This window comes from Arvicola amphibius, chromosome 8 (assembly GCF_903992535.2).
Source record: "Arvicola amphibius chromosome 8, mArvAmp1.2, whole genome shotgun sequence".
Lineage (NCBI taxonomy): Eukaryota > Metazoa > Chordata > Mammalia > Rodentia > Cricetidae > Arvicola > Arvicola amphibius.
In genome coordinates this window covers 100,856,353-100,882,538 of record NC_052054.1, presented here as the reverse complement: position 1 = coordinate 100,882,538, position 26,186 = coordinate 100,856,353, and the positions used below count along the sequence as shown (strand labels likewise).

General features: G+C 47.2%; 1 protein-coding gene across 7 annotated transcripts in view; it reads left to right on the top strand.

Moving 5' to 3' along the window:
- Positions 1-24,851, top strand: part of Lrrfip1 (LRR binding FLII interacting protein 1) — a 129,588-nt gene extending 104,737 nt beyond the window's left edge. For 3 of the 7 annotated variants that reach the window (XM_038338311.2, XM_038338312.2, XM_038338313.2), the window contains 4 exons: positions 811-981; positions 2,843-2,935; positions 7,571-7,712; positions 9,737-12,696. In XM_038338311.2, coding sequence (XP_038194239.1) covers positions 811-981; positions 2,843-2,935; positions 7,571-7,712; positions 9,737-11,430 — 2,100 coding nt within the window. In that variant the 3' untranslated portion in view covers positions 11,431-12,696. Of the gene's footprint in view, positions 1-810; positions 982-2,842; positions 2,936-4,248; positions 4,342-5,997; positions 6,091-7,570; positions 7,713-9,736; positions 12,697-16,282; positions 16,333-18,730; positions 18,846-19,418; positions 19,499-21,914; positions 22,020-24,001 lie in introns of those variants that run through there. The other 4 variants (XM_038338315.1, XM_038338314.1, XM_038338317.1 and 1 more) reach the window with 2 other exon arrangements.
- Positions 24,852-26,186: the final 1,335 nt, after the last annotated feature.

Genomic DNA, 26,186 nt, shown 5'->3' with positions numbered 1-26,186 from the left:
CCTTGTTTGATTTCCCATGAGTCAGAAATCTGCAGTGGCCACAGATTCTTTCCTGGTTCCCAAGCCTGAGCGGGGTGGCCTAGCAGTGGCTTGTGGCAGGGTTTTATTTCCATCCGTACCTGGCTCTTTCCCAGGCTATATCCACACACTGAGTGATGACTTCAGAAACCCATTTAGCTGCCGTGGCCCATGGGGGAAAGATTCTGGCTGCTGAATCAGAGAGTCAGTGGCTCTGCTGCCTCCCTGAGCAACCAGCTTCCCACATGCCTCCTTGTCTTAGTGAGAAGATAGACAGCTGTCTTAGCCCCTTTTCTTATTGCTGTGCCAAAATGCCCGAACAAAAGCCACTTAAAGGAAAGGGGGTTTATTTTGGTTCACAGTTCAAGGATATAGTCCATCACGTCAGGGAGTCCTGGTGGCAGGAACATGAGGCAGCTAGTCAGGTTGCCTGTGCAGTCAGCAAGCAGAGAGTAATGAGTGCTGGTGTTTCCTTTCTGGTTTCTATGCTAGCCAGGACTCCAGCCTAGGGATGGCCCACATTTAGGGCCGGTCTTCCTGCCTCAATTAACATCGTTAACATAATTCCTCACAGGCAAGCCATGGGCTACGGTCACTCCCCCACACACACACCCACAGTTGAAAGCTGCTTGTCTGAGTGGACAGGACATTGAGAAGTGGGCTCCGTGCATTTGAGATTGCACCGTGTCTCTTCTACTCTAAGAAACAAAGGCTGAGACTGGGAAAGAACTCTAGCTTAATCGCGCCCTGTTTCCCTCTTGCAATTCTGAAACAATGGCCTGGCTTCTGCAGGACTCGCTGGCTGAAGTCGAGGAGAAGTACAAGAAGGCCATGGTCTCCAACGCCCAGCTAGACAACGAGAAGACCAACTTCATGTACCAGGTAGACACGCTGAAGGACACGCTTCTGGAGCTGGAAGAGCAGCTGGCCGAGTCTCAGAGACTATATGAGGAGAAGAACAAGGTAAGCCCCGCTGTGCTCAGGAATGCAGCGGGAACTGTGTAAATGTGGTGTGCTTGGCTGGGCAGTGGTGGCGCATGCCTTTAATCCCAGCACTGGGGGTGGTGGAGGCAGAGGTAGGCGGATCTCTGTGAGTTCGCGGCCAGCCTGGTCTACAAGAGCTAGTTCCAGGACAGGCTCCAAAGCTACAGAGAAACCCTGTCATGAAAAAACAAAAACAAACGTACTAAGTGTGTGTGTGTGTGTGTGTGTGTGTGTGTGTGTGTGTGTGTATTTCATGAAATATATATATATATATATATATAAAACTTCTATTTTTTTAATTTTTTTGCTAATTATGTATGTGGAGAGGTGGTATGTGCATGAGTACACTAGTTTGTATACACCCACACCCACACATACTCAGAGAAGGATGTCAGGTCCCCTAGAGCTGGAGTTACAGGCAGTTGTGAGCCACCTGACGTGGGTGTTAGAAATTGAACTGAGGTCATCTACAGGATACACTTAACTGCTGAAGCCATCTTTCCAACCCATGTTTATATATTTTTTAAACGTGATTCTCCACTTGTCCAGAAAGCCCAGAGTCTGAGAATTAGAATATTGTGTCTTTGTCTTACATGGTGGCAATGACTGTGATCCCAGCATGTAGGAGGCTGAGGCAAGAGGAGTCCAAGATTGACTTGGGCTACTTAGCAAGACTCTGCCGCCAAACCAAACAGTCTCACGGGTAGGGGAGATAACTCACTCTAAAGCGCTTGCTGCACAGCGTTCAGACCTGAGTTCAGACCATGAGAAACACTTTCTCAAAAACCCAGGCCAGGGCTGAAAAGATGGCCAAGTGCTTAGGAGTATATACTGTCTTGTTGATGAGCCATGTTTGGTCCCCAGCACTCATGACAGGTGGCTCTCCAGCACCTGTAACACTAGCTCATGGGGATCTGATGGCCGTGGCTTCCGTGGGCATCTGCACACATGTGCACAGACTCACACACATATACATAAAATAATAAAGTCAACCTTGAAAAGAAAAGGCAAAAACCCCAGGGACAACAGCTCCTGGGGAATGACCCCCAAGGTAGACTTCTGGCTTCCACACACCTATACACATAGGTACACACACGTACATACATACTCATACACATATATACATATAAAACTCAGACATCTGTGCCCTTCTCAGAGTAATTTAGAATGTGATTATGCATAGTTTCAATGTGTAAACTAGAGAATTTTGCTAGACTGTTGCTATTATGCATGAAAATAAAACAATCATGAAAAACATGTATATTAGAGAACAGACATACTTAAATGATGCACAGCTAGATACTCCCAGATTTTCATGCTAAAATACATTTCCTGCCTTTGATTTATGTCAGCTTCATAGGGTATTAATTATAAATTACATCAAAGATTTTAGGGAAATTGTACTGTTATTTCTACTTATTTGGGAAAGGCACAGTTACTCCCTTTCAGAAACCATACCTTCAGAGCTCAGAGAAAGGCAGTCACACATGTACTTCAGGACCCACTGGGACTCAGGACACAGGAGCGGTTTTGTTCTTGTGTATTCCCAGCCTGCAGCACAGACTCCCTAGAGAGAGACCCTAAGACGCATCTTAACCAGAGAGGAACTGGGAAATAACTTCTCAGTTTTGCACAGTCCGAGAGTTGCTTTTAGGGGGAACTGTCTGATCGTCCTCTATGGACAGCAGAGGAATGAGCTTGTGTTGTTGTGTGCCTTGAACACAGCAATGATGTAGTAGAGGGTCGTTTGTCCTGAGGGACATGTGGCTCATGAGAACTTGAGCCCTGTGACAGAAATGCCACCGAACTGCAGCCTCCGTCCTGCATTCCTCACCCACAGGAGTTCGAGAGGGAGAAGCATGCCCACAGCATCCTGCAGTTCCAGTTTGCCGAAGTCAAGGAAGCTCTGAGGCAAAGGGAAGAAATGCTTGAGGTGGGTGACACCTTTCTTCTTCCTGTTCTGTTGCTTCTTTACTCCTCTAGCCCAGGTTGCTGTGATAAAATGCCACAGACTTGGTGGCCTAGTCAGCAGGTGTGTTTTTCCTCACAGTTCTAGAGACCAAAGTCCAAGTCAAGGTTGGGCACAGAGGGTCACCTTCAGTGTTGTGTCCTTAAGGGCAGAGAGTGTATGTACACTTTCAATACAGACACCCATCCTGTCCACCTGGGACCCACCCTCATTTAACCTTCATACCTCTGAAGAAAGATCTTATCCAAACACTCGTCACCTTGGAGGCCCGGGAGTCAGCTCATAGCAATCCCTAAAGCTACAGCTTCGATTAAAATCTAGGGTTCAGACGACTTTTCCATCCAACGAGGAGATGGCTCCGCTCGTGGGTGAAGATTCTCATTCTGGGGCTCTTGTGTGTGTTTTGGGAGGCGTGATAAAATGCTGCCCACCTCTGCAAAGTCTGCATCCTAAGTCCCTAGAAGTTATAAATGTGGGGGAAAAAAAGAGATTTCGAAGGTGAGACTAACAACCTTGAAATGGAAGGTTGTCATCGATCATCTCGATCATCTGTGTGGCTCTGAGGGAATCACAAGGTACCCACGGGAGGGACGCACATCACACACCGAGGTGGGAGCCGTGTTGACAGCAGTCGAGGTTAGTAGCGTTGGTGAAGAGAGAACACAAAGCAATAATGTGGGCAGGTTTAATGTGGGCAGAGTGGTTATCAACCTGTGAGTCACAACTGTCAGAAAAATAACTCTGATGATCTTAGGAACCCCCAACCATAAACTTACTTCCGTTGTTACTTCATAACTGAGATTTCGATACTGAGCAGTGTCTTACTTCCTAAGGCCATCAGAAATACGTTTTTTCCAATGGGTCATGACCCTCAGGTTGAGAATCGATGGTCTAGGTGCCCTCCTCGGAAGGTTCTTTCACAGTGGTCTCAGAACTAGGAAAGTATAATTATATGAGTTCATAAACGTTGTGGTCATTTGGTACCGTGGTTTGTGCCACGGAGCATTCTGATCCATAGCTTCGGTTAAGCAAAGCATGGCTGTATGGGGTTGGGTTTTCATTCTTTAACTTAGTCAGGACTGTAAGTGATAGCTTTGAGGTAAGCTGTCAGCCACGCTGGTTTTCTTCTTGGAGCTGAGAGTAGAACAAGGAAAAAAATCCTAGCATGTTGCTGAATCCGGGGATGGCGAGACCTCCTTGCCCTGGTCATCTAGCACTGATTTCTTTTCTCTGCTCAACCCTTTGTCTACTTCCTTTCTGTCTGTTCCTCTCCTCAGGAAATCCGACAGCTGCAGCAGAAACAGGCGGGTTTTATCAGGGAGATCTCTGATCTTCAGGAAACGATAGAGTGGAAAGACAAAAAGATAGGGGTAGGAGTCTCAAGCCTTCGCAAAACTGTCCCTGGAGGTGGGGGCTGCTCGGCAAACATGGTTCCCACAGAAGCTTTGGTTTGGAAGAATGTTTGCATGGATGTGCATGCGACCCTCAGGTGACACAACCTGAATAGCATGGCGACTACCCCAGCTTACCCAGGTGGATGGAGCCATAGCTGGGTAGTTGGAGCTGTCTCCCTCTTCCTGCTGCACCAGAGGGCCTAGGTACAATGCGGGCCATGCAGGGAGAAAGGTTCTGGACAGCTCAACGTGGAAGAGCAAACCCCAGAGTTCTCTTGGGGTTTTATGATGTGGTGGGGGGTAGCATGCCGTACTCCACGGGTTCCCATTTTGAGACCTCCACAGGGAGGCCTCATCAGACCCCTCTCCCTCCTCAGCAGAGAGGGGGAGACAGCCCATCCCCATTTAAGAGTGGTAAATAGGAAGAGTGGGCCCCACCAAGTCACTGCTGACTCATAGCAGCCCATGATACCTAAAAAACAGCAACTATGTGACTGGGCCCTAAGACAGGTCTAGAGGTGATCTGCCTCGTCACAGAAATAAATGTTCACAATATGAGGCCTCACTATTCTTCTTCGGCACATTCACGAGCCTTTGGCTCAGAGACCATGTGCTCATGTGCCGCGCACACACGCGTGTACAAGCATGCTCTCCCAGAGCATTCTTTGAACAACAGATGCTCATAACCAGTGTCTAAAAATAGCCTAGGGAGATGCTTGCTAGTAAAGTGTGAACAAAAGGACCTGAATTTAGTCACCAGACCAGACATGGTGACACACATTCGTGACCCTGGCGCTGGAGAAGTGATTAGGGACATTCCTAAGGCTCGCTGCCCAGCCAGCGTAGCCTAGTCAGGGAACTCCAGGCCAGTGAAAGACTCGGTTTCTAAATTAAAAAAAAAAAAAAAGACAAAGATGATGGCAATCAAGGAATGACACCTGATATTGTCCTCTGAATTATACACAGAAACACACACAGGGAAACAGACACGCACACATGTGAACAGGAACTTAAACACGGAAATGTCTAAAATTATAAAGTGGGGTTCTTTAGCAGCGTTTCTAGTTCTGCATTTATCTCTCATTTAAAGGACTGTGTGACACCTGTTCACTCTCCAGCACCATGTCGTAAGATAAAAACAGACCTAGTGCCAGGCAGTGGTAATGCAACCCTTTAATCCCAACACCGTAGAGGCAAGTTCCAGGCCAGCCCGGGACACACAGCAAGACCCTATTTTAAAAAAAAACATACCACCCACCCCCAAAAAAGAAAAGAAAGCTGAGCTAGTGGTGGGATCTTCTGGGGTTGTAACTCAGTGGGAGACCCTTTACTTCCCATATGTGAGACCCCTGGTTTAGTCCCAGTACTGCAATGAGAAAACAAAAGACAGAAATAAATGGCATAAAGCAGCCTTCCTCCACAGCATCCCTTGCTCTGAAATGCTAGTGTGTGAACAGTAGCTGGTTTACGCTGCATAAACCCAACAGCATCCTTTCTCACTGGTACCCTGGACAGCAGTGCCTCCTCGTCCCTAATTCTTGCTTATCCTGCCATCTGTGCTAATCTCGCCCGCTCTCTGTATCTCCCTCTCCCTCACCCCTGTCTCTCCTCTCTGCTCTGCTGCACACCCAGGCGTTAGAAAGACAGAAAGAGTTCTTTGATTCTATACGGAGCGAACGAGATGACCTTAGAGAAGAAACAGTCAAGCTGAAGGAGGAATTAAAGGTATGAAGCCAAAGTTCAGTTTGAGAAAAGTACCAAGGTTGCTGGGCAGTGCTGGCACACACCTTTAATCCCAGCACTCAGGAGTTAGAGGTGGGTGGATCTCTATGAGTTCAAGGCCAGCCTGGTCTATAGATCTAGTTCCAGGGCAGCAAGAGTTACACAGAGAGATCCTGCATTGGGGAAAGGAAGGAAGGATGGACCAAGGTGACAATTTCAAGCTCTGTGGGTCAGTGACCATGGGTGCTGTCTGCTTTTGTCTCTGTGTTCGAGCCTTCAATGAACTATCCCCACGAAACAGGTGATACCAGTACCCATCCGGCTCAAGTGCTTACAAGCAAACCAGATCTGGAATGTAGCTCAGATTTCTAGCTCTGAGTTTGGCATTATCTAAGGATTTCCTTACACTCATTAGAATGTATGTGCCTCTTGTCCAAGGACTTCCTTAGCTCAACAGTGTCTCGGATACATGGTAGGATCACACTAACCCACCAGGTCACAGGAAGGACAAGTTTCACTTTTTGTAAGGATCATGCCAAGAGGAAACCAGCAGGCAGCTCTAGGTGGGTTCACAGACTGCTACAGCAGTAGTGCTGAGTGTGGCCATGACATCATCCTGACTTGCCCCCAGATACACAGTGTCGTCTCCCAAGCTCCCCAGTCAAAGTCAGAGTAAGACAGTATCTGGATACAAGCTTAGAGCTAAGACCTAAATGATGCTCCTGGTTCAGACTGTGTGCCGTAACTGGGAGTCTCCAAAGAGCCTGAAGACAAAAAAAGCATTGGGGACCAAGTAGATAGCAAGGAGGTACTCCGCAACTGAGGCGGGCAGCTGGTTTAGGGGGTTGACCATGTCCTCGGCACAAATGATCCCTTTGAAGACGTGAAGCAGCATGACCTTCTGCAAATGCCATCTCTCTGCCAACAGAACTCAGTCCTTCCACATCACCTGCGTTTCCTTTCTTCGTGCTGTTCTCCCATTTTTAAGACTGGGGTCAAAGTTAATAGTGAAAGGTTTGCTTTCTTGACGCTCCACTGTGTGGCAGGCCACAGGCCATTGTCCTAATTAGAAGAAAGCCTTTTTTTAAAAGCAGCTTGTCATCAGAAAATAGAGCGTGTATATTGCCGAGGTTCTCAACCTGTGGGTTGTGACCCCCACGGCAGGGGTCACACTCTGATTCATAACAGCAGCAACATGACAATTATGAAGTGGCAACGGAATAATTTTACGGTTGGGGTCACCACAACATAAGGAACTATATTGAAGGGTCGCAGCATTAGGAAGGTTGAGAACCACTGGCATTTTGGAACATAAGAGGAGGAAGGAAGCCATTGTAGATCTGCCTCGGTTGATAGACTGTGAGTGTGTACCTAGACACTTCTCCATCCCTGTAGAGTTAGCATCTACATCGTCCTATTAATGAATAAAATATAGTTTAACCTGGTCTCACCAACTATTATGCTGAACCTGTTTTGCTCCCAGAAACATGGAATAATCCTAAATTCAGAAATCGCCACCAACGGAGAGACTTCAGACTCACTAAATGATGTTGGGTACCAAGGCCCTACGAAGATGCCAAAAGAAGAGCTGAATGCCCTCAAGTCAGCCGGGGAAGGGACACTAGGTAAGAGCTCTTCTTTGGATCCTTTCATTGTGTGGTCAGCATCGATTCACCTTTGTGCACTGTGAGAATCAAACGATTGCCACCGATTGTTAACAGTCACGCGGCATGCCATTCATTCTGTCACTTCGTAGTGGTGTCCTGGCCAAACCATGTGATCACCCACGGTGCTGTGTAGCATGCCTTTCGTCTAGCGCTTTTCCACCGATGGCTCAAGGACACGTTTCTTTTCTGCTTCTCGAGGCTGAGTAGAAAAAGACAGGCCGAAAGTCAAGGGATCGTGTTGAGAGTTTGACTTGGCTTCTCTCTGGATGTGGTCCAATGACTGTCAACTTCATCCTGTGATGGAGTTGTTCAGGGGTCAGAAGAGTGGAGGTTGTGAAGTGGGTTAGCTGGCCATGGTTTCCTGCCAGCCTGGCACACTTGGATGCCCGCCACACAAGCGTTTGGAGGGAGAGGGCATGAGGTACCTGAGTGGGACAGACGACACCTGGGGAGGGCAGCCCTGACGTTGCTGTTCCCACCCCGAAAATGGAAGGCATCCTTGGTACTGGGAGTGGGTCTGGCTGGAAGTGAGGTGTGCTCCCAGGAGTTGGGAATCCACAACAGTGGATAGCTTCTACAAAAATATGCAGCTGGAAAATCTCATGGATATGGGAATATTTTCTATAACTTTCAGAGACAGAAAGATTTACAAATTAATGAGTCTTAAATTCTGGCTTTGGGGTAAATCCAGTTGCTAGGTTTTTACAAAGTGGGAGTCTGCGAGTGTATACATTTATGCCCACGTAGAACCCTGTAGGCCCTGGCTTCTCGGGCTGTTCTCCCAGGAGCTGCCCCAGCCCTCGTGATGGCCAGAGCCATGTGCTCTCATCAATGTGGGAGCTGCTGAAACAGGAGGATTCCATAGTTTCCACTGTGCCTCCAGGACGGCCCCACTGGGGGTGGGTCCTCTTGTCTCCATGCACAGTTGACACATACATCCCTGACAATCATGTGACATGGCAGAGAGAAGAAGAAATGCCACTTTTGTCAGTGGCCCCAAAGGGTTTTGGATGCGGTGTCTATCTAATCATTGAGACACCATGGGTTTATTTTAAATTCACCTATGTCTGACATTTCTTTAACATAAAGCGCACATCACTAAACATAAGCAATAGTAGAAAATCTTTAAGGGTGAAGTTAAGTTGCCTCTAAATAAAAGCCAGGTATTTCCCACCATTTTCCTGGAGTTCTTAGATTGACAAGCTTTCACTTCCAATAATATCCAGTAGACTGGGGGTTAATGGACTGATTAATAAGGTTTTTGATGGATGGGTTAAGCGTCCACCGCGATCTTCAGCTTTGCCTTTTGTTGGGGTTCTTTACCACTCCCCTGGGGATGGATGGAAGGTCCAGTGTATCTCAGAGGAAAGCATTTTCCAGAGGAGACAATGCCGGAGAGTGGGATGTAGGTTGATTTCCACCTTGTAGGGTTTACTCAAGGAGCATCCTCCTTGAGACTGACTTTCCAGCCAGTCTCTAAAAGTGGATGTTATTTGAGGAAACATGAGGACTACTGTTAGGGCTTTGAGAGCCATGGGACTTGAGTGGCCGAGAGTGAGTGTTTCGATGCGTGTCTAGAGATAGGAGTACAGAAGGAGGACCTGGCGTCCACGCTGAAAACCTTCGTGTGGCTGCCTGCCTGATCCACAGCTCTCTTCGTCAGTTAAATCATAACCCCACCTTTGAAAGTCAGTTTCTACCAGACGGTAGCAACATCTCTTTGCTTGGAGGTGGTGGTGGTGGTCCTTTGCTTATCAAAAACAAGCTAATGCAATTGCTGCTTTGGCACATAGGCCTGATAAAGGCTTGTTGACCGTGATTCATTCTCTCTCTCTCTCTCTCTCTCTCTCTCTCTCTCTCTCTCTCTCTCTCTCTTTCTCGGAGAAAACTGGGTGGTAATTGGAACATGTGTTTGCATTTTAATATATATTAAGTGCCCATCACATCACGGGGTCCCTTCAATTCTCTCAATGGTCTTTTAGGAAAAGCCAAAGAAGTGGAGGTGAAAAAGGAAATTGTGGAGAATGTGGGGAAAGGAGGAGCCTTACAGAATACTGAGCAAGAACAGCCCAGACCCAACCCAGTAAAGGATTGTGTGAACAAAGGGGTGGCACATCCCGGTGAGAAGGCTGAGGACCAGAAATCCGCTGAAGACAGTGCTCTGTCCCCACGACCACTACCAGGGGCCAGTTATGAGCAGCAGGTTCAGAGCCAAGCTCAAGAGAACACTTCTCTCCTCAAAACCCCAGAGCAGATTGAGTCACATGAGGTCACAGACAAGCCAGATGGTAGGACCAGAAACTGCTTGGAACAGTCCAACTGCCTGGGAGGTCTAGACAGTGAAGAGTCAGGGCCCATTGCCTTGGGTACCAGAGCTCGAAGTGAAAACTCTATAGGTGATCAGGATGAAGAGAAACAAGAGGACCTGAAAACAGACTTGGAGAAAGTTAGTTTCGAACCATGTCCACACAGAGTTGACGAGGTGCGCTGCACGAACTCAAGGGACACAGGTGACAATCACTTAGAGAATGCGGTAGAGGCAGGACGAGCTGCAGGTGGGGAACAAGCAGATGCCGCAGCCTCCGGTCCTTTGGAGCGCAGCCAAGACACAGCTGGTCATGATAGAAGCTATAGGAATGACGGGGCGGAGCAGAGCTCAGAGGGAGAACTCACCCAAGAAGTAGCTGAGCCTGAGGAGGCCCTCATTCAGAGCCCAGAGGCAAGTGGGGAAAACCGTGTAACAAGGGCTGAAGACACAGAAGTAAGGGATGAGAAGCCCATCCAGGCAGAAGTCCAGGCCACCCCTGGGACTCCCACAGTGCAGAGCGGCCATCAGGATGCAACAGGCCCAGGTAGCACAGATGCCAAGCGTGCGCCCCTTGATGCGAAAGAACCTGACAAAGGAAAGAGTGAGCAGCAGGTGGAGGCCTTGGATTCACCGCAGAAGAAGTCGAAGAACAAGAAGAAGAAAAACAAGAAGAAGAAATCTCCAGCCCAAGCGGAACCCCGCAAAGACGCCAGCCAAGAGTTAAACTGTCAGAACACAGAAGCGGGTGACCTGGAGGAAGAACAGACCCAGTTCCCTGACAAAACGCAGGCAGCAGAAACCCAGAGTGAAGAGACAGAAAGCCCAGAACAAAAAATCACAGCAGGAAGCAGCGAACAGGTTGATTGCCCAGAAGATCCGAAAACTGAGTTTAATGGAAAACAGAACCAAGAGGAAAAAGATGGTGTAAAAACCCAGGCAGGGAAGGTAGCGGCAGCCGGAGACACATTGACATCCGAGGCGGATGCAGCGTGCGAGGCGGATGTAGCGCAGTCGTCAGGCACCGGTGCTGAGGGTGAGGAAATTGGAGAACACGTTACAGATGGTCCCGCTGATGGTCCCACAGATGTCTTAGATCAGAACGGTCCCCAGTACGAAGAAAGGGACATCTCCTTGATGGAAAGGAAAGATTCCCCAAAGGATGCTAACGACGCTTCTCAGAGAGGAAGTGAAGAGGGGCAGGTACTGTCCCAACATCCAGGCCAGACGGTTGAGAAGGCTGAAAATGGCTGCGGCATAGACAACAGTGACCTGTCAGGGGAGCTGGGCGGCTTCAATCCAGAAAGTGGAGTGCAGGCAAGAGGCGAGGTTGAAAAAAGCAAGAATAAGGAGGATTGCACCATGTCCTGAGGGGACCGGGAGGAGGCAGGCGGGGGAGACCGAGTTTCAGAGAGGGCCAAGGACTCAACACACTAAGCCCAACCTCAAGAACTTCAACTCCACTGTGGAGGTTCACAAATGTTCCAGTCCCTGTGGATGGACCACGTGTCAATCAGTCACCAAGCATCAACTACTTTAAGTTACAGACTGTTACTTGTAGATTTGTATTCAAGCCTTGATCACCTAGACACACCAACCGTTGTTTTCGGTTTCAGTTCCAGCTGAGAACATTCCATTAGCGTCAGGCGACACCACGTCCCTGTCATGTCTGCATTCCAGCCCAAAGCCAAGACTTCACCATTTCGAGACAAAATGTGGATGTGCTTGACCAAATGTATCAGCGTCTAGTTGAAGTGACCAAACAGCATTCTTAGATTTCTGCGTTGTGAGACGTGAACAGATAAAATTAATGTCTTATTAAAATAGAGGTATTCTCATATTTGATCTTAATATGTGCATCATAACCTGTATGGTATATATTTAAAGGAGTTAGATGGATAAGTAGCATACAGGTCACTGGGTGGGAGGAGCTGCACCTCAGGGTAGAGATCAGTCACTGTCGGGGATCAAACAGGGATCAGTAAACACAGGGAGACCACGTGCCTTTACCTCACGGAAGTGCTGTATTTTGCACCAAAGCTCATGGATCTTATTGCCGATGGTACCCCGGTTAATTTTACCAGAGATCTTTATTTTACTTCACACAGGTGATCTGCTAAATTCATTTTATACGAATATTTTATTTTATTTTTTTCCTTTCTGTTAACGACAAGTTGAAATGAACATTTCCCACATCAGTTATCATCTTAATTTTAATAGTGATTTTCCTATCTGAATGTCTACTTATGATTAAAGGAAATTACAAAAGTTGTCTGTTCTTATGCAAAGGACTCACTAGATTATAATCCAATATTTTTGTGTTTGGTATAAATATTTTTATTTGCTGTTTCTCAATATTTTCTTATTGGAAAGTTATTATTTTGCCTGTCTGAAGAAATATGTATTTTCTATATAAAGAAGCATTTACAGAATGATCATAGAGTTGAATTAAAAAGTAATGGTAGATATAGAATCACAAGGGCATGTACTGTATGATTGCTGTTGACATGTTATGGAATCCTGTCAATTCATACTACTGTTACACGGCAAAGTGGAACGCAAAAGACCAAACCCTCAGTAAGATCTGAGACAAACTGAAGTGTCATATGATTAAAATAAAAACATTTTATAATTTTACAAGCCTGTGGTTCTGGTCTTTGAGTCCCTTGACCTCTGACCCTGGTTGCTGTTTGCACAGTGCCCAAAGGAAGACACTTCTGGCTTAGAAAGACCAGTTCTCAGTGTCTTCATCGTTGACAAGTGTACCCCATGTTGAGGCTGCCCTGGCCCTGGTGTGGGAGCCCAGGGAAGAGAGCAGCCCCAGAGCCCATCTGCTGTGCTCTGTGGACACATCCATGTGCCCTCCCTCCCCTGATTAGGGAGAGCCTCCATTTGCCCTATTAAAACGTGCTGGTGTGTAGGGTTGTTTGTGGAAGAGGGTAAAAGTAATGAGAAAACGTTGATCGTGTGTGTGCACGTGTCCTGAGAAACGGGACAGGTGAGCTGCCGCATGTTCTCATCCTGTACCATGAAGGTAAAACAGGAATCAGGCTACAGGCTGTACCCAGGGCTCAGCAGGGCCAGAAGGCTTCGGTCAAGCCCCCCATACTTCAGTTCAAATGTCTGCTCTCACTCAGACCCTGGAAGTCTACTTCTAGGAGTTAGAAGGCTTGAGGTTCTTGATTTCTGCTAGTTGGTCCCTGCCTAGGAGGCTACACTGTGTGGCTTGCCACACAGTCTCTATGCCAAGGGGCACGTGGTAAAATGTATTCCCAGTGACCAGACTCTACAGGAGGGGTGTTTCCTGTACCAGGGCGGTGTGGTAGTCATACTTAGAATAATTTTCTGGGGAGAAGAGGCATTTTACCCACCCCCTTTGCCACCTCCACTTCCCTCTTAACACACTTCTTGCACCTTTACACATTTCTTGGCTATAATGGCCGATGGCTGAAAGAGGTTCATCCCCTGCCCTTGCAACCCCCTTGGATGCTATAACCAGAAGAGAGACACGGTTGAACAGCCATCTTTTAGCCTCAGGGAAGGTGGAAGCTGACATGGTTAGGTTGGGTCAGAGCTGGTATCAGGAGGGGACTTAAGGGAAGGGGCAGCCAGTGCATTTCATGCCCGCCCCCCACCATCATTTGAGGGGGTGGGCACATTTGAGCATACAGAAAGGAGGCAACTCTCCTGGGCAGCGGGGAAGGGTGTAATGGCCGAAAGTACCCCACACAGTGCAAAGTACACGCTGCAGGTATCTATCGTGAACAAACCTCCAGACCCGGGAGGGCTTCCTCTTGCCGACTGAAGATGTGAGTCCCACCTTCTGGAGTCAGTGAGGTTGACTGGCCTTGTGTGACCCTAGGATGGAATTGCTAAGGTACCCAGACCTCAAGATGACAAAGAAACCAGGAACTTGGAGAATTCCAGTACTTGTTTGGCTACCTTGGGAATTTTCTAGAAGTCACTAGCTCTGTTTTCCATTTTCTGAGTCTCAAAACTGTAGGGCAGAAAATTTGCTAAAAAAAGAAAAGAAAAGAAAGATTTTTAAAAGTCCTTCAATGATACAAAGATAACTTTACTAACCAGCCAACAAATTTAAAATGAGTACAAAAGAAAGATCCAAGTTCAGAATAATGTGAGTTCTTTTGTTCTGGTGCCTCGTTTCTGGAAATTACAGTCTCTGTCGTTAGTGAGTAGTTTGTGCCTGTTTCAGCATCAAGTGTTCCAGATTGGTGAGCCTGCTGTAACCGAGTCAACAGGGGGGAATTCGGCACAGGGCAGGCAGTGTTTCCCGCTCTCCACAGCAAGCTAGATAGGTGCATTCTGCTCTGTCTACATCAAATACTTTCACTTTTCCTTTTTATCTTTTCTTTAAGGGTCTCATTTTTACTCCAGACTGACTTAGAGCTTACTGTGTAGCTCAGGCTGGCCTCAAACTGTTAGCTTCCTAGAGCTGGCATTACAGGCATATACCCCCACTGCCTGACTCCTGCCTTCCAGTTTTCTTGACTCTTTACTTTAGGTTTTCCTCTCCGATTCTTCTTCCCATTCTCTGACTGTCCCTTTCTCATATTCTCTTCCGTAACACTGAAGTCCGGGCCACCAGCATTGTTTCCCACGACCTCTGTAGTTAAATTTTACTGTTTCTTTTTTGCTGCTTTTCTAGGTTATTTGAAGTCAAGAGGGAAAAAAAATAATGTTGTGCAATTGATAGATGAGCTGTACGATTGTTTTGTGATATAATCCATGCTTGTCACAACTATAGTTTGTTTTTAATGAGGCTAAAATACATAAGGGAAGATTGCTTCACCATTGGGTAGATTTTGAAAAAGAAAGAATAAAACACCTAACAGAAGTCACTGGGCTGTAAGTTAAAGTAGAACACCAAAGGGTCAGAAAACCTGCATTAATTCTTGACATTTTGGATGTAAACCTAGCCTTTAACAGGTGAGCCATCTCTCGGAAAACTGTATTATTATTATTATTATTATTATTATTATTATTATTATTATTGAGATTTTCTGTCAGCTTTTATTTTGCTGTATTGCAAACTTAAGAGTGTTTTGGAAGATGGTTAGCAAATGCCGATCACTTGGATTAGGGTGTGCCGGAATGCTGGCAAAACAAAGATGATTTTTATGTGCGTGGGTTTTCACAGGTGGCTCATCAAAGTGAACTAGTCACTCTCTGGAAAATTCTGAAGGAGGCAGTGTGAGAATAGGAGCATGCTGGAATGTGAGGTCTAGGCCAGGTTTTAAGGGTTCCACTGAGAGGTTTACGTCTGGATCTGAAGAGCCCATGGAAAGCAGTAGTCAGAGACACCCCAGGCTGAGTTGTGAGCCCTTAGGAGTCACCTAACCATCACACTGGGCCTCCCCTGCATCTGAAGAAGGAAAATACAAGCCCGTGAGGACCCTGGGCTTCAACCAGCTTCTAGCCGATGAACTGTTGGATCAGCACCTGCATCCGGCATCTCTACCAGTACCCAGAATTCTAATTTTTGCCTTTAAATGTGAAAATTCTCACTCAGCCTCAGTTCTCCCTATAGACCAGAGAGTATTTAGTTCTTGCCTAGAAAGATTTGGAGAACTGACTGGCAGACAGACGGACGGGGACACACACACACACACACACACACACACACACACACACACACACTTCCAGGGTGGAAAGAATGAAGGATTACAGGGACCAAAACCAGTACTGTGTTTTTCTTTAAAAAAAAAAAAAGTAACAACATATTGTAACTGGCTCAGTGAACAAGTTGTCCTTGGGTTTGTGGTTTGAAAACAGAGTTAAAACTCTGACCTCGGTGAGTCTGTGCTAGAAGTGAGAAAGCTAGCTAGCTGTGGGGTGTAAACTTGGAGAGAGCCCTTCTTGAAACTTCGGGGCTCGTGAACGGCAACATTGCACACATTGCTAAACCGTGAAGCCTGTGAGCTCTTGTGTTGCAGCGTGTCTCCCTAGCGTTCTTGCATGCTAGCCTAAGTAGAAGATTTAGCCTGTTTGCATGAGCCGGAGGCTGTCCTGATGAGAAGCATGTCAGGAGGCTGGCACCACCCCTTGGCTGAGCTCCTCCCCATCCTGTCTGTGGCCTCATTCATCGTGGTACGTGTTTAACTGCCTCCATCACTCATCCCACTAACCCATCTACACATGTTCTGTTAGTGACATGCTGGAAGGGCACCATACAGATTCACCTATGTCTTTCTGCTTCCTTCAGATGTTAGGTTGAAAAAGCTCATTGATGAACGGGAATGCTTGTTGGAGCAGGTAAGCAAACGCCTTCCTGTTATTTTACAACATTTTGAGTAGGGTACCAGAAACCACACACCTCTTCTCAGCCTTCCTTCTCGCTCACTCTGGAAACCCCCAAATGTCTATATCTGAGAACAATGCTGGTTTGATGATTTGACCTGAATAGAACATTATTGTCACAAGAGGCTTACTGAGGACTCGAAGCCACAGGACAGCATTTGGATGTTGCAATGAATGGTGGAGATCTGCCCTCGTGAGACAGGAAGTGATCATACCCTTCCACTTGTCCCCGCATGTGGGTTTTGTGCACTCAGAATCAGATGTCCTTTCCAGCAGACATTTCTTTGGATGACTGATCAAGATTGGCTTTAATTATGATTTTTCTTTATTCTTGAGAATTCCATACATGTGTGCAAGGAAACAGGGCCATACCCACCTTCAGTTTCCATCAGTCCTTCAACTCTACCCATGTCTTCCCCAACATGCCCCCTCTGAACTTCATGTTCTCCCTGCCCCCACCCCCATCATGCACTCCCGGCTAGTTAGTGCTGCCTTTATGTGCATGGCTATAGGCCTTCTATCAGAGCACAGGAAGCCTCTCAGTGGGAGGAACGTAAAGAAGAATGGTTCTCCCGGCAACTATCGGGAAGCACCGATAGCTCTTCAGTAAGGTGTGGGTGCCTAGAGAGCACATTCTGGTCTGTGCTGGAATTCTGACTCACTGCTGGGCAGGTACCACAGCTGCCGTGAGGCCGTGAGCGCGACAGCTGTCTCGTGTCCAGAAGGCAGCACTTCACAGCATGTCTCCCCGTCATCTACCCTCTTGCATTCTTCCTGCCTCCTCCCCCCTCCTCCCTGTGACATTCCCTGAGCTCTGGGGGCAGGATGGAGTTGATAAAGATGTCCCATTCAGGGCTGAGCACTAAATGAATCTGATATCCTCTGCACTTTTGACCAACGAGTCTCCGCACTGCCTGCTGCCCGTTGCAAAAAGAGACTTCCCTGACCGAGGTTGAAAGCAGCCCAGAGCCATAAGTCTAAATACAGACGCTTAGAAGGCAGCCTGGTTTAAACTGTGACTTATCTTTGTCCCTTTCTCTGACTTCAGGAAATGCCGAAGGGCTGTTTCATCTTTCTTGTCTGCAGGATAGTTAAAAAGTATTCCTCGCCACTTTCCAAAGGGACCAGTTCCTCCAGCTTTCTCTCTAACTGCATACTATCACTGGCTTTCTATAGTTCAGTTAGTCTTTCAGAATTGGATTAACCTCAAGAGAAGGGGTCTCTGTGCATATTTTAAAATATGTATCCACTGCCGATCCTGTGCCTGCTCCTTCAGAAGCAGCATGCACCCAAGGTGGTGTTGAAGTGAGGGGAGAGGGTGTGCAGAAAAACAAGTGTTAGGCACCAGAATGGCCTGCAATCTGCCTTTTAGCTCCTGTTCTGAACCTGCGTGTTTCTCCATCTCTAAGAGAAAACTCTCGTCAGGCCCCCTCCATAATGGCTGGCCAGTGCCTCCAGGCCAGCGTGCAGATGCACATCGTTTCATTCCCATGTTCCTGCGCCCAGGGGCCTTAATGGGCCTCAGATCTTTGTGACTAAGCCAAGATCAGTATCATGAAGAGTTGCCAACTCTTAGATCACTACTTCAAGTATTTGTGTGTGTGTGTGTGTGTGTGTGTGTGTGTGTGTGCATACTCCAGAGTCCCAGGAGGATTTCAGTCTGAGAACTTACTGTTCATAGAAGCTGAAGAGATGGCTCCATCAATAAAGTGCTGTCAGAACAAGCAGGAGGACCTGAGTTCAAATCCCCAGCACCCACATAAAAGCTGGACATGGTGACATGGACCTATGATCCCAGTGCTGGGGAGGTAGAGATGGGTGAATCCCTGGAGCTGATTGACTAGCCAGCCTCCCTGAGTGCATAAGCTAGTTCAGTGAGAGCCTAACTCAAGAAAGAAATGTGGTGGAAAGGGAGGAAAATACCCAGCATTAGCTTCTGCTCCCCGCATGCACCTACATACCCAAAGGCTCACACAAACAGACAGATACATACAAGGTACACAAAAGTTACTGTCCACTGGGTTACAAACAAATTCATGCCTGAAGTTGTCTTTGTCTTTGTCTTTGTCCCACCTACTCCCTTCTAAGGTGAACTCAGGATCTTTTCATTCAACTTGTGGCGTTTTTTATTATTTATTATTTTATCCCTCTGGCTGGTGGCACACAGGCTAGACTGTAACCTTTTCATGAGTTATCCTCTATACTACAAGGACCCTTGCCTCTAGCACCTTGGGATCATGCTAACAGCAAGGCAGTAGCCTGATACATTCTGGGTGTGACAGGCTCTAAATTCAGCTTTTCAGTCTTCCTTTCAAAACCAGAAAAGAACGAACTTTACTGGTGGTGTTTTCAGATTAAGAAGCTCAAAGGGCAGTTGGAGGGAAGACCGAAGAACAGCAAGGACCTTCTGCAGTCAGAGGACAGCATCTTGGAGAATGGGACAGACGTGCATGTCTTGGATCTGCAAAGTAAATGTTGACCCCTGTGTGGAAACACGTGCTTTCGTGTGTGCTGATTTTACACACTTGTGGCAGAGATGTCCAGCATTCCCTCCTGTCCCCTCATAGTTCCTGAGTTCCACAGCACACAGACTCTTTTTATTGTGGGTAGAGCAAAGTGAGCAGGGGGCGGCATGAGCCTATGGGATGGAGCTAGTGTCCCAGAATGCACAAGTGGGCATGGTTGCTTTGTTTCATAGTCTTTGAGTCTGCCGGTACGTGGGAAACTAAGAAGCATGTTTCATGCTAGTCAACTAGAGAAAGGCTTATGGGAGATGAGATTATGTCTGGTCCCTCTCCTACATCTCTTTCCCACGTCTTTGGGGCTTCCTTCTTATCTCGGGTCTCCTACCTACACTTAAGAGGTACCCGGCATGTTTCCAGCCAGGACTCAAGGAAGGCATGCTTTGTCTTGATTCTGTGGAGACCGAGACTAGAACTGGAAGATGTGTGAGATGATCTAGAAGAGTTGGTTCCCACGAACAGAATGTTCTAGAGACTGAGAATTTAACTCATGTCCCCTTTTTCTTTGTCCCCATTTAGGAGATGCCAACAGACAGATCAGCGACCTCAAATTTAAACTTGCAAAGTCTGAGCAAGAGATAACTGCCTTAGAACAAAATGTATGTGTGACTCTCCTCAGTCCTGGGCAGCTTATAGATGGGCGGCTTGAGCAGAGTCTGAGGTGGGGGTAAAAAGCAATAGACCAATGGTTCTCAACTTTCCTAATGCTGGGGCACTTTAATACAGTGCCTCATGTTGGGGTGACCTCCTCCCTAACCATAAAATTATTTTTGTTGCTACTTCACAACTGCAATTTTGCTACTGTTATAAGTCATATTGTAAATACCTGTGTTTTCTGATGGTCATACGCGACCATTCAACATCCCAGAGGTCACGACCCAAAGGTGAGAACCTCTGCAATAGTGACATTGAGAATCAAATGTGGTTCTAAAGAGGCAGGGGGATGAACGTGAGTTCAGATCCCCAGTTCCCATGTGAAAAGACAGGTGTGGCACAGCATGTCTACAGCCTTTGCCTGGATGATAGAGACAGGAGGGTCCTTAGGACTTGATGGGCAGCCAGGCTAGTTGTTGACAGAGGTTTCTGTCCCGCCCAGTCCCACAGCCATTCAGTCCCAAAGAAACACACAGAGGCTTACATTAATTATAAACCGGTTGGCCTATTAGCTCAGGCTTCTTATTAACTCTTATTTCGTACATTAACCCATAATTCTTGTCTGTGTTAACCACGTGGCTTGGTACCTTTTGTCAGTGAGGTGTTCTCATCTTGCTTCCTCTGTGTCTGGGTGACGACTGTAGACAGAGCCTTTCCTCTTCCCAGAATTCTCCTATTTTGGTCACCCTACCTATACTTCCTGCCTGGCTACTGGCCAATCAGTGTTTTATTAAAAACAGCTAGTTAATCTGTGAGTTCCAGGTTCAGGGAAAGACCCTGTCCCAAATATAAGGTGGTAAGCAGATGAGGAAGATGCCTGATGTCACCCTCTGGCCTTTACACATACACACAGGTCCTGAGGGTGCGGTTAAGGCAGCAGATCTCTTGAGGCATTTATTTACTTCATCTTTCGTTGTTGTTTTTGAGCCCAGCCTGGCCTCAAACTCGTTATGTAGCCAAGGGTGACCTTAAACTCCTGATCCCCCGATTCTACTTCCCAAGTCCTGGCATCTCAAGAGTGTACCAGATGCCTGGCTTTTGTGGTGCTCCTGGCAGAGCTGGGAAGGAAAGTTAAGAAAAGATTGTTTATTAGCCCCTCAATTGTCACCCTGGTGCTACTGTTACTTATATGGTTCTAACAAAACAGCTCAATGTCAATGTGGCTTGTGAATGCTTTAGACTTTCTTTACTGTTTATTTTAAATGGGAGATGGCTCGGTCTGTAAAGTGTTTGCAAGAGGACCTGAATTGCATTCCCCAGGATCCACATAAAAAAATTGAGCATGGCGGCAAGAGCTTGTCATCCCATCCTAGTGATTGCTGGCCAACCAGCCCAGCTGCTAGTTAACCAACCCAGCTGCTAGTCAACCAACCCAGCTGCTGGACAACCAGCCCAGCTGCTGGCCAACCAGCCCAGCTGCTAGACAACCAGCCCACCTGCTGGCCAATTATCTCAAGGAAAAGATGGTGGGTGGCTTCCAGTGTTGTTCTCTGGCTCCCACATGCAAGTGCACACATGTGTACCCGCATACCCATGAATACACACGCACATAAAAATAATTAAAATAGTTAACTCAACATGCTTCATGCTAAGACAGCTTCTTCCCTGACCATCTAAGCCGTTCTCCCACGAGCCAGGTGAGTTCCTCCTAATGAACACACCTGGGACCCACCCACCTCTGCATCCTGGACCCTAGGGGCAGCCCGTGGTACATTCCAGGATGAGTACAAAGGAAGCCCTTCCACCTCCGCTATGGATATGCGCGCTGGAACTTTTCGTAGAAACAAAGGGTGTTGCTATATATCCAAGCTGGTCACTATGAATTTGCGTTTGAAGTTGTGATCCTCCTGCCTCTGTCTCCCAAGTGCTGGGATGGGGACACACACCCTCACATCCATAAAGCCTCCTTCTGCTCTCGTGCTGCCGTTCCTGGCCTTCCACAGCAGCAGCCTTGGACACGTGCTGAGGTCCGGCCAGCATCCTTCTGCCTTACATTCTGCCCAGGCCAGTGCGCACAGGTCAGAAGGCCACATCTTGCTTCCATGCTCAGCTTTTTCTTCGAGTTCTGGGAATCAAACTCAGGTCTTTTGGCAAGCACTTTCAAGTCCCACAAGGAGGTGATGAAAGCCGAGAGATCTGCCCTTTAAACCGGGGCCATTTGTTGTCAGCATGGGGTGGGTCACTTAGAAACACTACCAGACAGCTCGGCTGACTAGAAGCCAGGTAACATCCAAAATGCCACTCTCTTAACTGCCTGCTTTCAATTTTATTAAATTACACCCTTTGATCTCAAGTACAATAAAGCCAACTGCAAAAGTAAACAGTGGGTGAATTTGTCAATGGCTTTCCCCTTCCTTGCAGGTAATAAGGTTAGAGAGCCAAGTAACACGCTATAGATCAGCTGCTGAGAATGCAGAAAAAATAGAAGATGAACTAAAGGCAGAGAAACGGAAACTCCAAAGAGAGGTAAACTTCCTAGGCCTCTTCTAGAGAACAGATGGGCCATGAATGGTCCTTAGGTCAATAAAGGGTGGATTGACCAAGTCGGGGCCATGAATGATCCTTAGGGTCAATAAAGGGTGGATTGACCAAGTCGGGGCCATGAATGATCCTTAGAGTCAATAAAGTGTGGATTGACCAAGTCTGGGCCATGAATGGTCCTTAGGGTCAATAAAGGGTGGATTGAACAAGTCTGGGTCATTCATTACCCGCTTAGGCCTCAAATTCTGACATGTTACCAAAAGCATAGCACAGCCAGCTGGGACCCCATTCTCTTTCTTTCTTTCTTTCTTTCTTTCTTTCTTTCTTTCTTTCTTTCTTTCTTTTTTCCTTCCTTCCTTTCCTTCTTTCTTTTTTCTTTATTTTTTATGTGCATATTTGTCTGTGTTGTGAGGGTGTTGGAGACCCTAGAACTGGAGTTACAGAAAGCTGTGAGCTGCCATGTGGGTGCTGGGAATTGAACCCAGATCCTCTGGAAGAGCAGCCAGTGCTCTCAACCACTGAGTCATCTCTCCAGTCCCTGCCTCCCTCACCCCAAGCTGGAACCCCTTTGAGCATGAGCTGCAGGAGTCATCCAGAAACACCAAGTTATTATGAGATAAAGGAGCAGTCAGGCCTCTTAATGCCTACATCCTTTGTGCTACATGTGGGAACCCAGGACAGGTAGGCAGAGATAGGAGCCAGTGCTATGCTGAGTGGTTTAAGGCCACCTGCCATTCTTCTACTTCTTTCAAAATTGAACGTTTTACTTTCCCAAGGACACCAGGCAAAGTTGCCCACTTGGAAAGTATAGCGTTTGCTGGACCTATGGCTGCATGTCAGAGCACGAACAGTTAATAATCAAATCATTTCTTTAAATACTGCACACCTAGCTTTCCTAGCTTTCTGTTTTCCATTCCCAGCCACTGACATGTGTTCAGTCTTTGGGCATTGCTTCCCACAACCCCACCCCTGTCCACCCAACCCCTGTGTTTTCTCCCTTCCCAAGTTCAGTACTTTGTGAGGTTAAGCTAAATTGTGAACCAGAATATCCCAGGCTTGAGGAAGGAGGTGGGAGGTGAAATCTTCTTTCCTAGAACCCAACCTCCTGCATGGGGCCTGGGGTAAAAGCAGAGCCATGGGCTATGCCCTACCAACCAACAGCTCCACAGCTATAATAGGGAGCTCCCTCCCTCGGGCCAGCCCTCTGCATGATGCCTCCAAGCCTAGGAATAACCTGCTCACATAGCTCCCTATATGGTGCCCAGGCCCTCTGCCCTGGCTCTAGGCTGCGGGTGTTTTGGGCTCTGTCGTTCAAGCTTTGATTTTCAGCTGCAGAAACCTTGCTCCTGAGCCCCCATACCAGAAAGCTTCTCCAACTGTTCCAGGCTCAGTTCATTCATATTTCATGACTCACTACACTCAGCAGTCCTGAGCCCAACAAGACCCACAAGGTAGCACGGGTCTGGAGTCTAGTTCCAGATAAGGAGCATCTCCTAGTTAAGATGCCAGAACTGAGAGCCATACATTGTTTTTCAGTCAGGAAACACACACAGGATGGAGCGGTGGCTCTGTGGCTAAGAGCACTTGCTGCTCTTGCAGAGGACCCAGGTTCGGTTCCCTGCACCCACACGATAGCTCACAAATGTCTGTAATTCCAGTTCAGGGATTCTGGTGCATCCTCTGGTCTCCTTGGGTACTTGCATGCACGTGGTACACAGACATAAACACATAAACAAAATAGAGTCCTAACTTTCATAAAGAAACATATGGCCAATTATTTAAAAAGGAAAAAGAGAAAAGCACGCACGCACGCACGCACGCACCACACACGCAGTATTTAGGATTTCAGTGTGGGTGGGCTGTCAGCAGTGCTTTCCTGTAGGGCTGGGCTCTTGACCACTCGAAACCCCGTCACGTTGCAGGGAAGCAAAGTCCCCCAAGCTCATTGCCTTTCCTCCTTCTTCCAGCTTCGATCTGCACTGGACAAAACAGAGGAGCTTGAGGTGAGCAACGGCCACCTCGTGAAGCGACTGGAAAAGATGAAAGCCAACCGCAACGCGTTCTTGTCCCAGCAGTAAACAGCAGCACTGAGTGGGCAGCTCACTGGGGACTCAGGCGCCTGGTGTGGCTTCGCGGGCTTTTATCTGTACTCTCAGGAGCGCTGCCTCCTTCCCCACCTCTGAGGGAAGAAGTGCTTCCGTGCAGGGGGTCACCTGGGGAACCCAACAGCACCAGATGCTTCCGTCTGCAGATCCCTGGCCTGGTCGGGTGACACTCAGAGCCTGCAGGTTTCTTCATAAGCACACTGGGTCTCATGAGAGCTCTGGACTTGATGCACAGGGACCTCGATGCCACTAACAAGGGCGACTGAGGTTAAGGTTAAGGTGGGACTTGGTTTTCTTTTGTGTCTTGCTGAAGGTTAAGGGGAAATGTTGCAGTGTTGGGGAATATCCATGGTGGACCCTCCAGTCTGAGTGACGCTAACAGTATCTCTTCGTCCCTGCTTCCCATACACAAAACACTGTGGAACCACAAGCCATTACCAAGCAAATCTCCTCCACCGGAGACAAGGCGATGGTCTGGACGTAAAGTGACCTTACGAAGACTCTTTACAGGCAACAAATGAAGCTTTTCTAAGGGACTTTTGCATCAGTTCAGTTATAAGAGTACTTTCTCCCAGGGTCATTAGATGGTAGCTTCACCCAAAACAACAGCTTTTCATTTGCATTATTTAATCCTTATATTTGAAAATGAAGTTGTTAACTTCTTTTAAAGAATGTACTGCTAGAAAAAAATTTTAAAAAATGAAATGTTAAAGAGAGCCATGTGGTTTTTTTAAGATTTATTTATTTTTATGTGTGTGAATGTTTGCCTGCGTGTATGTATGTGCACCAAATGTGTGCAGTTCCAAAAGAGACCAGAAGAGGGCATTGGATTCCCCCAGGACTGGATTTACAGATGGTTGTCAGTTACCAGAACTGAACTCAGGTCCTGCAGTCAGGGCTCTTAACTGCTGATTCATCTCGTCAACCCCTAAAGCCATTTGGTTTTACTTTTTCCCACTGAGAAATACTGTTACTTGATGTCATATTTGTTGATGTGTGTATTAGGAATCATCTTTTCATTTTGATTTTTTTCTTTTGCAGTGTGTGTGTGTGTGTGTGTGTGTGTGTACGCGCGCGCCTTAGCATATGTGTAGAAGGCAGAGGACAACTTGAAGGGAGTCAGTTCTCTTTCTACCGTGTGAGCCCTGGGCATTAAGATCAGGCCATCGGGCATTAGTAGCAATCACCTTTAAATGCTGAACCATCTTACTGGCCCCATCTTTTTAAGCCTATCACATGAATTCAATTTTTTTCTTGCCCTGTTTTTTAAAAAAAAAAAAAAACGCCTGTTCAGAGCCCGTGCCCTGGGGACATAAAGGACACTGAGGAGGTAAGAAAGGTAGACTCAGCTGCAGAGCGACAGGACACAGAAGCAGTGCAGGTTGCTGATTTTCAGTCACCCTTTGTCTAGGTCGCGCTCCAGACAGGGCTGGGAAGCAGGCCAACCTCTGGCTGTGATTACGAGTACCAATCGAAACAGCAGCATCAAGGGATGCTGTGGAGCATGAGTTCGGAAGACACAAGTCAAAGCGCTAGAGGTCATGAGGGGCCATGGCCAGGCCTGTGTAGACCCCAGGGTAGACAAGGCCGGGTTTCACTGGTTCCCAAATAATCCAGTGCTTCTGTATGCCATTCACTCACAGGGGACATGCCCTAAGGAGGAATCTGTGGGCTGGGGAAGGGGGGCAGAGTTTCCTTGAGGGAAGGTGTACTGGGTGGCCTTCATTGCACATCCCCTGCACCGTGAGAATAGTAAGAAGGAAAGAAACCAGGGGGAGATCCCTCTGGGAGCCTCTCCTGACCCTACTGGGCCAGCCAGCCTGCAGCAAAGCAGTGTCTTTTCCCCATGGGTTCTTCCACAGTATTACAATGTAAGTGCATTTAAATAATAATAATAATAATAATAATAATAATCCATAAAGAAAGGTGATAATTGCAAACCCTCCTGCAATACCTGGCCATGAAATCTATTGCTTTCATATATCTTCGCTCCTTCACTCACTTAGTTTCCATGACAACATCATGCAGTAAATATTGTTGCAGAAGT